Below are 15,202 nucleotides of genomic sequence, written 5' to 3'. Positions count from 1 at the left end.
AGCAGATACAGGACTTTGCAGAGTCCCTGCCTCAGCAATTCCAGGAACAACTTCTAACCCTAGTACACAAGGGTTTTGAGGCAGGGAAGCATGAAATAAGATGATCTTATGATATCTTTGACACCGCTTCCAGGGTATCTGCAACTGCTATTTCGGCAAGAAGATGGGCCTGACTTAAGTCTTCGGACTTGCACCCTGAAGTATGTTTGCTTTCTCACTCGCAGCAAACACTCACAGCCAAGAGATGCGTTCTCCCTCTCATGGGCAACCGGTCTCCTATATGTATTCCCTCCTCTTCCTCTTCTCTCAAAGACTCTCGTGAAGTTACGTCAGGACAAAGGATGCATGATCCTGACAGTACCTCACTAGCCTCGCCAAGTGTGGTATCCAGTACTTCAGGATCTCTCCATTCGCAGGCACATTCCCTTGGGAACGGACCCGCTTCTCATCACTCAGAATGGTGGGTGCCTACGCCACCCCAGTCTTCAAGCTTTGTCCCTGACGGCCTGGATGTTGAAAGGTTAATTCTTCAACCACTTAACCTTTCGGAGCAAGTTTCCCGTGTCCTGAATGCTTCACGAAAGCCTTCCACGAGAAAGTCTTACCTATATAAATGGAACAGGTTTAAGTCATGGTGTTCTTCTCAATCCCTTGATCCCTTTACCTGTTCCACCACAAAGTTTCTCTGGCACTTGTCAGAATCAGGTCTAAAAACTTCCTCCATTAGAATGCATGTCAGTGCAGTGGCCGCCTTCCATAAAGGTGTCGGGGATGTTCCTATTTCAGTACAACCCCTCGTAACACGTTTTCTGAAAGGCTTGCTTCACCTCAAACCTCCACTACGCCCTCTGGCCCCTTCTTGGGACCTCAATCTGGTTTTGGGTCTGCTCATGAAACCACCATTCGAGCCTCTCCAATCCTGTGATCTTTGCTATCTCACATGGAAAGTGATTTTTCTTTTGGCAATCACATCCGCTCGCAGAGTTAGTGAGTTACCTATCCGCCTTACACTAAACTTCTGCAGGACTGGGCAGTAACTCCGCACTCACCCTAAGTTCTTACCTAAGGTAGTATCAGAGTTTCACATTAATCAGTCCATTATACTGCCTACCTTCTTTCCCAGGCCCCACACCAATCCAGGAGAACAGGCTCTGCACACCCTTGACTGCAAACAGGCTCTAGCCTTCTATCTAGACCATACAGCTGCCCACAGGAAAAGCACTCAATTGTTTGTCTCTTTCCATTCCATCAAATTGGGGCAGCCTGTGGGTAAGCAGACTTTCTCCTCCTGGTTAGCTGACTGCATATCCTTTTGCAATCAGCAAGCAGGCATTCCAGTTCAAGACCGTGTTAAAGCACACCTAAGCTCGGTGCCGCATCCTGACATTTGCAGGGCTGCTACGTGGAGTTCTCTCCATACCTTTACAGCCCATTATTGCTTAGACAAGGCCGGAAGACAAGATTCCATCTTCGGCCAGTCTGTCTTGCGCAACCTTTTTACAACTTGACGTACCAACACCCTTCCGCCTGCCCGTTAGGGTTCAGGATGCCCTCTACCAAATTCCACCCCAGTCCTTGTGCCTATTGCTTATCTTGGGTACATTTGGTGCATTTCTCTGACATCCTCAGCTCAGTACTCACCCATATGTGAGGACTACATCCTGCTTGTCCTGTGAGAAAGCAGAAGTTGCTTACCTGTAACAGGTGTTCGCAGGATGTTAATCCTCACGAAACCCGCTCGCCGCCCCACGGTGTTGGGTTTGTTACATTTTCTTATTTTATTTTTTGGCACTTCCTGTAGCTTTAAACAAGACTGAAGAGGGAACCCTGCTGGCTGCAGGTTTAGTGCCATGCTGGGCATGCCCAGTAGGTGCCAGTCAAAGTTCTAGAAACTTTGACAAAAGTATTCCGTGATTGGGCTCCATCCTGTGATGTCACTCATATGTGAGGACTAACATCCTGCTGTCCTGTGAGAACACCTGTTACAGGTAAGCAACATTTGCTATTTTTCATTACTGGGTCTTTGTCTGCTTCTTTAAAATATTTTATTGGTATCTAGAATTTTATATGTGTTTTTAATTATTGGATATTCCATTCATCTGCTGTTTTGAAATAATCTGTTCTTTTTGTTAGTATGGTTTTACTGCTACTGATTTCATATTTCTTGATTTGTTTTATAAGGATGGGTGATGTTTCTTTTTTTCCTTTGTTGCACTGCATACAGAGCCTCTGGCTTTTTGCGGTTTCCAATTCAGTTTTTGTCTGCATGCTTCCAGTTATGCATTTCGGTCTCTTTATTCTTTGTTAGGTGAGGGTCAGTGCATGTGATTCAGGTGAGGTTCTCTGCTGGGGTGTAGTTTCTGTGTAGGGCTCTATAGCAGCCTGACTTGGTCCATTTTCCTAATAGGAGATGTATTGGTGTCTTAAGGCCTGGTGTAATATTTTCAGTGTTGCCTTTTCTTAGGTAAGGTGGTTACTGTTAAGTGCTGGAAATTGGTGCTGTTCAGATACAATATATCTCTTTCTTGTGTCATTCTTAACAATAAAAATAATACTGGACCTTTATTTTTTATTTCCGCCGTAAATTGTAATGAGCAGTGTGTCACACATGTGATCTTGGTCTGTCAGGTGTGTCACGATGGGAAAAAGGTTGAGAACCACTGATCTAGACAATCTCTCAGAAGTGATGGTAGCTTTAGGCAAGCAGTTGCCTGTTTACCCGGTAGTCCACTCTTCAAGGTGGGTGGTAGGTGGAGGCAGTCTGGGTCACTTTTTCAGTAAAGACTTCACCATGCAGCCTTTGGCTCAAGTTGGGACTCCCCACTTGTCATGGCTTATTCAGCCCTACTTGTCAATGGCGGTAAGTTTGCTTACTGCAAATGGGGTTCTGCATAGATAGCAGGATGTCTTAGGCATGCTTAATACCCGCCGTCCTCCTTGGAGAGTTAGTACCTAAGTAAAATTCAGTTCTACAGTTAACTGAGGAACTCATGAGTCAACATTTCATGCGGGAACTCCAGCAATGTTCAGTAGTAAACCTTTACTGAACTAGAGAGAGCCATTTTGGAGCCATTGGATGGCATCACCCATATGCCCTGGCTAAGTCATCCTGCTGTCTGAGAACCCCATTTACAGTAAGCAAACTTGCTTTTCAAGATGGAGCAACCAGCCCTATACACAATACTTAAGATGTGGTTGTGATATTGTCTGTTTTATTCTCCATTCCTTTTCAAGTCATTCTGAACATTCTATTTGCTTTTTTGACTGCCACCACATGCTGAGCTGAGGAGTTCAATGTATTATGCACAGGAACTACAAGGTTCTTTTCCTGGGTGTTAATTCCTAATACAGAAGCCAGCATGGTGTCCCTGTAAATTGGGATTATTTTTTCCCTATGTGCATCACTTTGCAGTTTTCCACATTAAATGTCAGATGCCTAGGCTCTCAAGGTCCTTCTGCAGTTCCTCACAATCCACTACTGTTTTAACAACTTTGAATAATTTGATCACCTCACTTGTTCCCTGTTGGTACTCCACTAACGACCTTTCTTCATTTGGAAAAAAATTTCCTCCTTGTACATTGACCTTCAATCTTTGATTCTGACTGGATGTTGGAAGTCAGCTAGTGTAATCTTTGCTGTTACCCATCGAGGTTAAGAAGGTGATTCTTATATCAGTAAGCCCTCTTCCAGAAAATCTTACAACTTTAAATGGAAAAGATTTACTGTCTGGTGCTCATGTTTTACTCAGGACCTATTTAAATGTCTTATCTTGACCAAGTATCTACTAAACCTTTTTATCGCAGATTTTAAAACTGTCAGTTCACATTAGTGCGATAACAGAAACTATGATGATGCCTCTCTTTCTTACAGCCTACAGTTGCCAGATTCATGAATGAACCCATGAATCTGAAGCCTCCAAAATCAGATCCACCTGTTCTTTGGAATCTTGCTCAGTTGATGAAGCCTCAGTTTGAACCATTGGCCACAGCAAATATAAAATTCCCTTCTTAGCAGTTATTTCTGCCCAAAGAGCAAACAAATTGCAAGTTAGTTTCATACTCGCTCTATACTCGAATGTTTCACAACAATTTTGAACACTTTTGTCAAATTTTTACTGAGTTTTTTTTTCAGTTTAAATTAATCCATTATATTACCATCATTCTAAGACTTCACGTCCATAAAGGAACACAGGATCTTCATACATTGGACTGCAGAAGTGTTTTTCTATTTGAAAAGAACAAAATCCTACAGAAATTCCTCTCAATTGTCTGTCTCTTTTAACCTAGTCAAACAAGGGGTTTCATTTACAAAGAGGACTTTCTCTACTTAGATATGACTGCACTTTTTTTTTTTAATCAATCAGGACTGCAAATTCAAAGTAAAATGAAAACTTATCAGAGCTTTGACAATTTCCTTGTAATATCTTCACTTGGTTTCCATAGACGATATCTGCAAAGCTGCTGTTTGGTTTTCCATCCATATTTTTACAGCTCAAAACTTGCTAGAAAACACTTTGCATTAAGACAATAGCTTTAGTCAGGAAGTTCTTGAAAGCTTATTTAATTGATTCTTTCAACTCTACTTTCTCCAACTACAGACAATTATGTTGCAATGATCTAAGGTGCAGAAAACAGTCATTCACAACCTTCAGTTTGAGAGTCCCTACTTGTGTGGCTGACTTTATCCTGCATGTCCATGGAGAAAGCCAACAGGGATTCTCTGTAGATGGGATAAATCAGCCACACAGACCCTCCCACTTCCCCTTAAAATTGAAGAATGGTTTGCTATAAAGATTGAGGGTTTTGTGTGGCAAGTTGCTGCACAGAAATCCCTGCACATGCTTAGAAAAGCAATCTCGATTTTTCTGAGCTCTAACAGAGCTTAACTATTTCTGTGCCATTAAATGACATCACCCACTTGTGTGGCTGATTTATCTTGCTCTCTCAGAACACATGTTACAGGTGAGCAATGTAACTTTACTGTAGCTTGTCAATGTCACCTGTTTTGGTTAACGTACTTAATTCTTCCTTTGCAGTTGGTGTTATCTGTGCTGCACCTGGTGTGGATGGGGCTTGGTGGCGAGCTCAGGTTGTTGCCTACTACAAAGATGGAAATGAGGTTGAAATCAGATATGTGGACTACGGTGGATATGAGAGAGTCAAAATTGAAATTCTCAGACAAATCAGGTTCATATTTTTTTTATGCTCCAGATAAAACTCTGTGCATAGTAATGGAAGTGTCAAGTATGGAACCTTGTTTTAGCAAGCAGTGGATAAAGACTTGAAGGTGATAGTTTAGCTTGGGGCAAGGAAGGGAAAGGACGAGTAAAACCTTGCACAGCTTATGTTGGACAGTAGGATGGGATCCACGGACTTCTCACTGGAGTGGTTGGTTTTAGATCATTAATGCTTTTGGTTCCCGCCTGTCCTTCCAGCAGTAATGGAATATATGAGAAAAAGCCAGCTGCCATAGAGAAAAGCACATTGTGGCACTTCCCTAAAGGGTATCTAATAAAATGAGATTGCTTAGCCATAATTTTTTTTGGGTTTTTTTTTTTCCCTGTACGTACCCGAATCAGTCCAGACACCTGGGTTCATCTCCCCCTATCAGCAAATGGAGCAGAGGAAAAAAAAACCTCGCTGACACCGTATCTAAGCAACCGTGCCACCTGCAGTTCGTCAGTATTTCTCTGTCTCCAGCAGATGGCAGAGGCTGTTAATCCTGCAGTTGACTAATATTTTTTTCAGCTAATATTTTTTTCTTTTGAGCCTTCCTCCCCGGGGTTTTTTATTTTTTTTACAATCCTTAGGGTTCTTTCCTGTTCGGTTGAGGCGGCCGAGCCAGGGATTGGTACCCTTGTGTGTACTTGGTCTGGGCGCCTGTGATGTTTAATTCTGGTTGTCCAGATCCCTCCCTTAACGAGGCTGCTGAGGCGGCTGCAGGCTCTTTACAATACTTTTTTACAAGAATATTTTGGCTATTTTTGTCTATTTTTCAGGGCAGGTTGTTCATTTTTAACTAAAGCTAATTAAAAAAAACAAAACAAACTGTTTGCATGGAGCATTGCTCTACAGGCGAGTGACTTCCTTCCCTTAGGAGCTTTTTGTGGGGCTCTGGCTGTTTGTTTGAGGGACCTTTTTTCTGTCGTGGTGAGTACCTTCAGAGAGAGGATTTTAATTTTATCTCTACCTTATGGCTTGTGGCAGGGCATGCCATTCATGCAGCTTTGATTCTTCCCAGCTTAATAGGTCGGGGTTATGTGCTAACTGTGCAGACGGTGGGGAGGGTTCGTCTGTGGCTCCTTCTTCCGCTAAACAGTGACGAGTATAGTTGTTTTTTGGACTGGCTGCAACTTCTTTTTTACCTCACCTGGCCGGCGTGGGAATGGCGGCCATTTTGGATTTTGCGTGGCAGTTCCCGCATTGCCGGGGGGGAGGGTCCGCCATCTGTCTCTGGTCCATTCCGGGTTGGGGAACGGGCAGGGAGGGCTAGAAGGGGAGGAAAGCTCTGGTTTGCCTGTTTTTCAACCAGACCATGCTGGTTTTGATGCAGGGAGGCTTTTCTCCACAGACTTTGTTTTGTTACTTCATGATGCCTATATGGCCAGACAGAAAGCGACTTGGGGGGACTACACAGCCGCAGATTCCACCAGTCCAGCCCATTGAGGGTCCTTCGGGGGTCCCAGGAGGTCTCCTATGCCCGGTAATAGGGCACAGGGCTTGATTGTTCGCCCACAAGGTGATGCAGCTGGGGCGGTTGATCCGGAGGATGCTATCATAGCTCCTGGTGGTACTGGTTCGGGGTCTGGGTAAGCTCCCCTGGTGGCTCCGGTTATTCTGGCTACCGAGGATGCAGGTCAAGGGGATGACCCGGTCTCTTTTATTCATAAGGTGGTCTACCTTTTTAAAAGGGAAGAGCTGGAGGTTTTGCTTCCCTTGGCTTACCAGGTTGTTGGGGTTAAAATGCCTCAGGAGAACCAGGATTTGGACAGCAAGGACCCGGTACTAGGTGCCATCCGAGATCCTCCAACTTCTTTCCCTTACCACAAATCGGTTAGGAAGTTGTTAGAGGAGGAATGGGGGGGACTCCTGATTCTGGTTTAAAGTTTGGCAGAGCCATGGGGAAACTTTACCCTCTAACAGAACAGGATTTAGAGTTGTTTTTTTCTCTCACGAAAGTAGATGCAGCGGTGTCTGCTGTGACTAAGCGCACCATGATTCCGGTTATTGGTTCAGCCGCTTTAAAAGATGTACAAGATCATAAGACGGAGTTACACCTTAAAAGGATTTTTGAGGTGGCGTCCCTGGGTTTGCATGCAGCGCTTTGTTCAAGTTTCTTGCAGTGTGCTTGTCTCCAGTGGGTACAGCAGCGTCAAGGTAATTTTGTCTCAATCAGGTGTGGACGCGGATATGGCTGAGCGTGTGGAAGCAGCTGTGGCTTACGGTGCGGATGCCCTCTGTGATTTGGTGCGTACTTCCTCCAGAGTAATGACATCAGCTGTGGCCGCCCAAAGGTTGCTTTGGCTTCGCAATTGGGCGGCAGATGTTTCCTCTAAGGCACAATTGGCATCCTTGCCTTTCAAAGGTAAGTTCTTGATTGGCGAGGATCTAGAGCAGCTGATCCAGTCTCTTGAAGACAAAGTCCTCAAGTTACCCGAGGATAAACCTAAGGGAAAGATTTTTTTCAATCAAGGTCTCGTTTTCGATCCTACAGAAGATTGCGGCCTACCTGTGGTATGCCGGGACTGCAGAGACAATATTTTTCGCGGGGGCAAGCATGGGGACAATCCTTTCGTCAAGCCAGAAGGTTCTTTAGGGGGGGTCCTCTGGCTCCTCAGCAAGAGGTAAGTCTATCCAATGATGCCAGGCTGGTCCACTCTGTCGTTCCTATAATAGGTCGCTTACGGCATGTTTATGATGAGTGGGCCAAGATCACTCAAGACCAGTGGGTTCTCAATGTGATGATAAACGGTTACATTTTAGAATTTGCTTCCCATACGGGTACTGTTTCTAATTTCCCCATGCACCTATCCGGTCAAGCGAGCGGTGGTACAACTGACTCTAGACGGTTATGTCAGTTAAGTACAGTAGTACCAGTTCCCAGAGCAGAGCTCCTTTAGAGGAGATACTCCCATTTGTTTTCTGGTCCCCAAAAAGGAGGGCTTGTTTTGACCGATACTCGATTTAAAGAAGGTCAATGCAAAACTCAAGGTGCCACGCTTCAGGATGGAAACCCTCAGGTTAGTCACAGCGGCAGTATGCAAAAGAGAATTCCTGGCTTCCTTTGATCTCATGGAGGCTTATCTACATATTCCCATCCATCAGGACTCAGCGTTTTCTCAGTTTCATGATTCTGGGTCAACATTTTCAGTTTCAGGCTTTTACATTTGGTCTCACCACGGCTTCCCAGACTTTCACCAAGGTGGTGGTGGCAGTGGCAGCTTTCCTTCGAAAGAAGGGTATTCTAGTTCACCCATATTTGGATGATTGGTTGATCAGAGCCAAGTCAGAGTCTCTATGCCGTAAGTCTGTTCATAGAGTTCTCGAAGTCCTACAGTCCCTAGGCTGAGTAGTGAATCACAACAAAAGTCAGCTATCACCAACACAAACTTTGGAGTATTTAGGAGCTTGGTTCGATACTCTTATACGCAGAATCTTTCTCTCTCAAGATCGAATCTTGAAACTTCAGGCCCAGATCTGCCGGTTTTTGCAGTTGCATGCACCCAAGGTCTGGGACTACTTACAGGTACTCTGTTCGATGGTCTCCACGCTGTACTTGGTTCCCTGAGCATTTTCCCATTTGAGACCACTACAGATGGCATTGGTGTCCCGCTGGAAGCTAGTATCGGAAGAATATCATATCAGCTTACCTCTCGAGGGTTTGCCAAGAAACAGTCTGTCATTGTGGCTTCAGACTTCCAATCTCAGTCGGGGAGTGGAGCTCGAAGTTCCCGATTGGATGGTAGTTACGACCCATGCTAGTTTCTCTGGATGGGGAGCTGTTTGTCAGTCCCATTCGGTTCAGGGAACATGGTCCACGAGACAGTCTGTGTGGTCTATCAACAGTCTAGAGACCAGGGTAGTTCGCTTGGCCTTGGAGGAGTTTCTGCCGTTTATTACGGAATCGTCCAGTTCGAGTTCTGTCGGACAAAGTCCCTCATGAGAGGCTTCTACGAAAACTAAAAAGTCATGGGATAGGAGGCGATGTCCTTTCGTGGATTACAAGCTGGTTAAAAGACAGGAAACAGAGTAGGATTAAATGGTCAATTTTCTCAATGGAAAAGGGTAAACAGTTGAGTGCCTCAGGGAACTGTACTTGGACCGGTGCTTTTCAATATATATATATATATATATATATATATAAATGATCTGGAAAGGAATGCGACGAGTGAGATAATCAAATTTGCAGATGACACAAAATTGTTCAGAGTAGTTAAATCACAAGCAGATTGTGATAAATTGCAGGAAGACCTTGTGAGACTGGAAAATTGGGCATCCAAATGGCAGATGAAATTTAATGTGGATAAGTGCAAGGTGATGCATATAGGGAAAAATAACCCATGCTATAATTACACAATGTTGGGTTCCATATTAGGTGCTGCAACCCAAGAAAGAGATCTAGGTGTCATAGTGGATAACACATTGAAATCGTCGGTTCAGTGTGCTGCAGCAGTCAAAAAAGCAAACAGAATGTTGGGAATTATTAGAAAGGGAATGGTGAATAAAACGGAAAATGTCATAATGCCTCTGTATCGCTCCATGGTGAGACCGCACCTTGAATACTGTGTACAATTCTGGTCACCGCATCTCAAAAAAGATATAATTGCGATGGAGAAGGTACAGAAAAGGGCTACCAAAATAAGGGAAATGGAACAGCTCCCCTATGAGGAAAGACTAAAGAGGTTAGGACTTTTCAGCTTGGAGAAGAGACGGATGAGGGGGGATATGATAGAGATGTTTAAAATTATGAGAGGTCTAGAACGGGTAGATGTGAATCGGTTATTTACTCCTTCGGATAGTAGAAAGACTATGGGGCACGCCCTGAAGTTAGCATGGGGCACATTTAAAACTAATCGGAGAAAGTTCTTTTTTACTCAACGCACAATTAAACTCTGGAATTTGTTGCCAGAGGATGTGGTTAGTGCAGTTAGTATAGCTGTGTTTAAAAAAGGATTGGATAAGTTCTTGGAGAAGTCCATTACCTGCTATTAAGTTCACTTGGAAAATAGCCACTGCCATTAGCAATGGTAACATGGAATAGACTTAGTTTTTGGGTACTTGCCAGGTTCTTATGGCCTGGATTGGCCACTGTTGGAAACAGGATGCTGGGCTTGATGGACCCTTGGTCTGACCCAGTATGGCATGTTCTTATGTTCTCATATTCTGGTATGGAAGATTTTTGAGACCTGGTGTTCCATTAGGAGAATTCGCCCTCTTAGGGCCTTCGTTCCTGAAATATTATCTTTCTTACAGGATGGCTTCACCAAGGGCCTATTTCTTAGTTCTCTTAAAGTGCAGGTAGCATCACTGGGCGCTCTCTGTGGCAAAATTGAAGGTTCCCCGATTTCGTCTCATATGGACATGGTTCGTTTTGTTAGAGGTACGATGAATCTTCATCCTCCAGTTCAGAAATCTTGTCCGTCCTGGAACATTAATCTAGTTCTTAAAGCTCTGTGTGAACCTCCCTTCACGCTGCTCCAAAGGGCTACGTTACAGGATTTGATACTTAATGGCGATGAGAAAAATTACCTTTGTTTAGCTAGAAGAATTTGAGTTACAGGCATTATCTTGTCTAGATCCTTTCCTTCAGATTTCGGAATCCGGAGTTTCTTTACGGGACGGTACCTTCCTTTTTACCAAAGGTGGTTTCAGCATTCCATGTCAATCAGCCAGTGGAACTTCCGGCTTTTCCTAACTTACCGGTGTTGGATCCTAATGCGAGGGAGCTCAAACGTCTAGATGTTCGGAGAGCTTTATTGCGTTACCTCGATTACCCATGACTTTAGGAGGTCCGATCACCTCTGTGTGCTGTGGAGTGGTCCTAATAGAGTCTCCAAGGCTTCTAAAGCCTCTATTGCATGATGATTGAAGGAGGCTATTTCTTCCGCTTATATTACATGGGGTCGTCCAGTTCCGGAAGGCTTGCGTGCTCACTCCACACGTTCACAAGCAGCCTCGTGGGCGGAATCTCAACTTGTTTCCCCCCAGGAAATTTGCAAAGCACTATCGCTTAGATGTTGGGGCTCCAGCAAACCCTTCCTTTGGCGAGAGTGTTTTGCGAGCGGGACTCTCCAGAGCCCACCCTGGGTAAGGGCTTTGGTACATCCCAGGTGTCTGGACTGATCTGGGTACATACAGGGAAAGGAAAATTGATTCTTACTTGCTAATTTTCGTTCCTGTAGTACCATGGATCAGTCCAGAGTCCACCCAATTAGGAGGGGGTTATATTAAGGGGAGAGTCGCCGCTCAGCTGTAAGATTGTTCTTTGCTGCATTCCATGTTCTTGTTTAATGGTTCCATATTTTTTGCTATTATCTGCTTTGATATAGATATATACTGATGAACTGCAGGTGGCACGGTTGCTTAGATACAGTGTTAGCGGGTTTTTTTTTCTCTCTCTCCATCTGCTGATAGGGGGAGATGAACCCAGGTGTCTGGACTGATCCATGGTACTACAGGAACAAAAATTAGCAGGTAAGAACCAATTTTCCTTTTCTTTTTTCCCCATGGTAATCATGCCCAGGCAGAGATCCCAGCTGTGAACTCTTGGAAATTTTGCCCTTTTTTTTTTCAGTTTTTTTTTTAAACCCTCTGTCACATTTTAATGTTATATATCAGGTCTTCATCCTACATTATTTCTTGCATGATTTAATCTTTACTTAATCTTTTAATGTCTTAAGAACTATTGACTATTGTGTAAAATTTAATTTACTATAAGTGAAGTATGTTTTGATACAGTTGACTTTGTTTTGTAGTAACTGACTTGTTTATCTTTTTCCTATTTTGTTATTTTTAACGGTGTTTGACACAGAGTGGCCTGTTTGCCTATGCTAATAAACACCAAACTCCTGTTACTCTCTTTGCTCTCTCTAATAACTGTATAGCTAGAACAGAATGACACTTCATCCCTCCTTTCACTCTTCATTACCCTCATTGCCTTCTTCAAGAGCTTCATCAGACCTGGTTTTCAGGATACCCATAATGAGTATGCAGATGAGAGATTTGCATGCACTGCCTCTATTATATGCAAACCTCCTCCTCTTGAGGACTGGAGTTGGCCACCTGTGATTTATGATTTAGATTAATTTCAGAGAAGATGCTTTAAACTAAAATACTTTTTCTTGGGAAGAAGACATTTTATTTAAGCTTTTAAGCAAATGTTTTTCCCCCCTTCTCAGGTCTGATTTCGTAACTCTACCTTTCCAAGGAGCAGAAGTTTTATTGGATAATGTGATACCTCTCCCAGGTAATAGCTTGCTTAATTTACTGGTGGTCCTTTACATATACTTATAAAAGGAGAAACAGATTTAATGTGTTGCTCTTACCCTTTAGCAGAATTGGAAGTCGTATGCCATTTTCATTTTGGGCTCGATGAGGCAAAGCTGGTGAACAGTATAAGTAATTAAAGGTCTTCAATGCCCATTCTCCCAGGACAAGCAGGATGGTAGTCCTCACAGATGGGTGACATCAGATGGAGCCCCATCATGGAACAACTTTTGTCAAAATTTCTAGAACTTGAATGGCCCAGCATGCCACTAACCCTGTGGCCACATGGGGTCCCCCTTCAGTCTCTTTTTCCGCTCAGCGGTTGCCTTGCGGTTACTGGAGCTCTGAGTTTTTCCTCACATTTTCCTCATGGAAATTTTTTGAAGTTATTCTTCCAATTCTTCCCCTTCTCCCCATCGTGCACAGACTCCTCTGACGTTCGGAAAGTCTGCTTCGCCCTTTTGCAGTTGGTTCTCGATGGTTCACCTCCCAGTGACAAACTGTCACCGACTGCACACCGCCTCTTTATCATGGCGACCGGTTTTCAGAAGTGCCCAGAGTGACCGTGGACTAGGTCCATAACAGACCCGCATGACGTTTGTGTCCTGTGCCTTGGGCCTTCCCATGATGTCCGTTGATGTCAGAGTTGTGCCCAGATGAGAGCACTGAGAGGAGAGGATTACCTTGCTGGTGGCTGAAAGGAATCAGTAATTTTTTGCTTGGGACACTGTCTTTTTTAAAAGTATTGGGGCAAAGTTAACTATTTGGGAATATAATTTAGTGTGTTTGTGTGTTTGTGCTTTTAATAATGCTTTTAATAGTCAGTAAGGCAGCGAATAAACAAGTTAGACTGTATTTTTAAATAGTAAGGCAGCTAGTAAGCAGTAGTTTGTGTGTGTATAAGGCATCTAGTAAGCAGAACTGAGTGTTTGTATTAAAGAAAAAAAAGTAGCCAGAAGCTAGAAATAAGCTAGGAGTAGTGTATACCTAAGTAAAAAGGTTGAAAAGTTCAGTTCAGTTACTCACCTTGGAAAGGTGTTGAGGTAGTGTGATTGGTTTGATTAGGTACCAACATTTGTTAATCAAGAGAGCAGTGAGTCACTCTGGCTGACTAACTGAAGTTAGACTGTTTGTATTTTTTTCCTCTCATGTTTCTTCTCATTTCATCGATGGCTGTCTACATTAAAATGGCCACAGGATTTAAAAAATGTGCCATCTGTAATCTGACAATGTCCATTACAGACCCACACCTTGAGTGTGTGCTTTGTTTAGGGGGAAAACACAACTTAACAAGCTGCCCTAAATGTGCAGAAATGACCGCGAAGGGAAGAAAGGCCTGCCAAGAAATGATGGAGCATTTATTCCATCTACAACTTCTGCCATCTCCCTCCACATCGACTAAATAGTCTCCGGCCGGAGTCTCAAAACGCATAATTTTGAAAAAACGTCGTCCGGAAGGGTCGGGGGACCATCCATCGCCAACGTCATCTATAGCATTGACGAAATCAGCAACCGAACACCGTTCAAAGCACTGCCATTGGCACAGACACCCATCGATACCAGAGATGCTTCTCTCCCCGGAGGAATCGACTGTGAAACGGCCTAGAATCCAGGAAACACCGGTACCTCCGGTGCCAAGGCCTTCATCCCATGGAGACGCACCAGTTGTCGAACCTCCACAGGGCTCTGTGGAAGAAACATAGACACCTCCACCGCCACCACGTACAGCTGCTCTGCCTGCACCAGCTGTTATGCAGGAATTGTCAGATTTCATCCGTCAAGCGGTGCTCCAGGCCTTAAAGGATCAACAGATGTCTGCCTGCGCCGATGCCGGCACCGATGCAGGTGCCTGTACCGAAGCCGGTGCCTGCGCCGATGCCAACAACCCTGCCGATGCCAGTGCCGGCACCACAGCCTAAGTAGACACTGAAGAGACTATCGATACCGACACAGATTCCATCGCCGATGCCTGACCCGATGCCGATGTCACCTGGGGCTCCAGGACATCCTGAAGTTGCGCTGTACCAACTTCTCATGAAGAAATTTGATGAAATCATCTGTGCCATTCCATCCAAGCCACGAGAAGACATTCCTGGACGGATACCTATAGATGATCCGCAGCCAGGTCCTTCTGGACTTCCTCGTCCACCAGGATCTTCTCCAATGTCTCCACATCAGTTCGATCCATATGATACATGGGATGACGGGCATACAGAGACTTCCTCTGAAGGATTTATGTCAGATCCTTCCCCTCCAGAACAAAGTTAGAAATCTCCACTGGAAGATTTATTCTTCTCAAACTTTGTTCAGGGTATGGCGGACACCATACCCTTCACCCTGGTAACTGAGGAAGATGCTAGACAGCAAACACTGGAGGTCCTCCAATTTGTGGATCCTCCAAAACAAGTATTAGCTATATCTATCCATGAAGTCCTCCTAGACTTACAGCATAGACTCTGGGAGCACCCCATGCTCAGTACCTGCTATCAATAAAACAGTGGACACTACTTATTTGGTACAGTCTATTCCCAGCTACCAAAAAGCACAACTTCCACACCAATCAGTGGTTGTGGAATCTGCACAAAAGAAATCAAAAAGGATAAGGCTGCATTCCTCCACTCCTCCAGGCAAGAATCATAGATTCTTGGATTCCCTGGGTAGGAAAATTTATCAAGGAGCCATGTTAAATACAAGAATTTCATCATATCAGTTATAC

General features: G+C 44.2%; 1 protein-coding gene across 2 annotated transcripts in view; it reads left to right on the top strand.

Moving 5' to 3' along the window:
* Positions 1 to 15,202, top strand: part of AKAP1 (A-kinase anchoring protein 1) — a 214,352-nt gene that overhangs the window by 133,431 nt on the left and 65,719 nt on the right. For both annotated transcript variants that reach the window (XM_029611909.1, XM_029611908.1), the window contains exons 7-8: positions 5,037 to 5,187; positions 12,399 to 12,466. In XM_029611909.1, the coding sequence (XP_029467769.1) occupies positions 5,037 to 5,187; positions 12,399 to 12,466 (219 nt within the window). The remainder of the gene's footprint in view (positions 1 to 5,036; positions 5,188 to 12,398; positions 12,467 to 15,202) is intronic.

Source organism: Rhinatrema bivittatum, chromosome 8, assembly GCF_901001135.1.
Source record: "Rhinatrema bivittatum chromosome 8, aRhiBiv1.1, whole genome shotgun sequence".
NCBI lineage: Eukaryota > Metazoa > Chordata > Amphibia > Gymnophiona > Rhinatrematidae > Rhinatrema > Rhinatrema bivittatum.
This window is presented reverse-complemented; position numbering and strand designations above follow the sequence as displayed.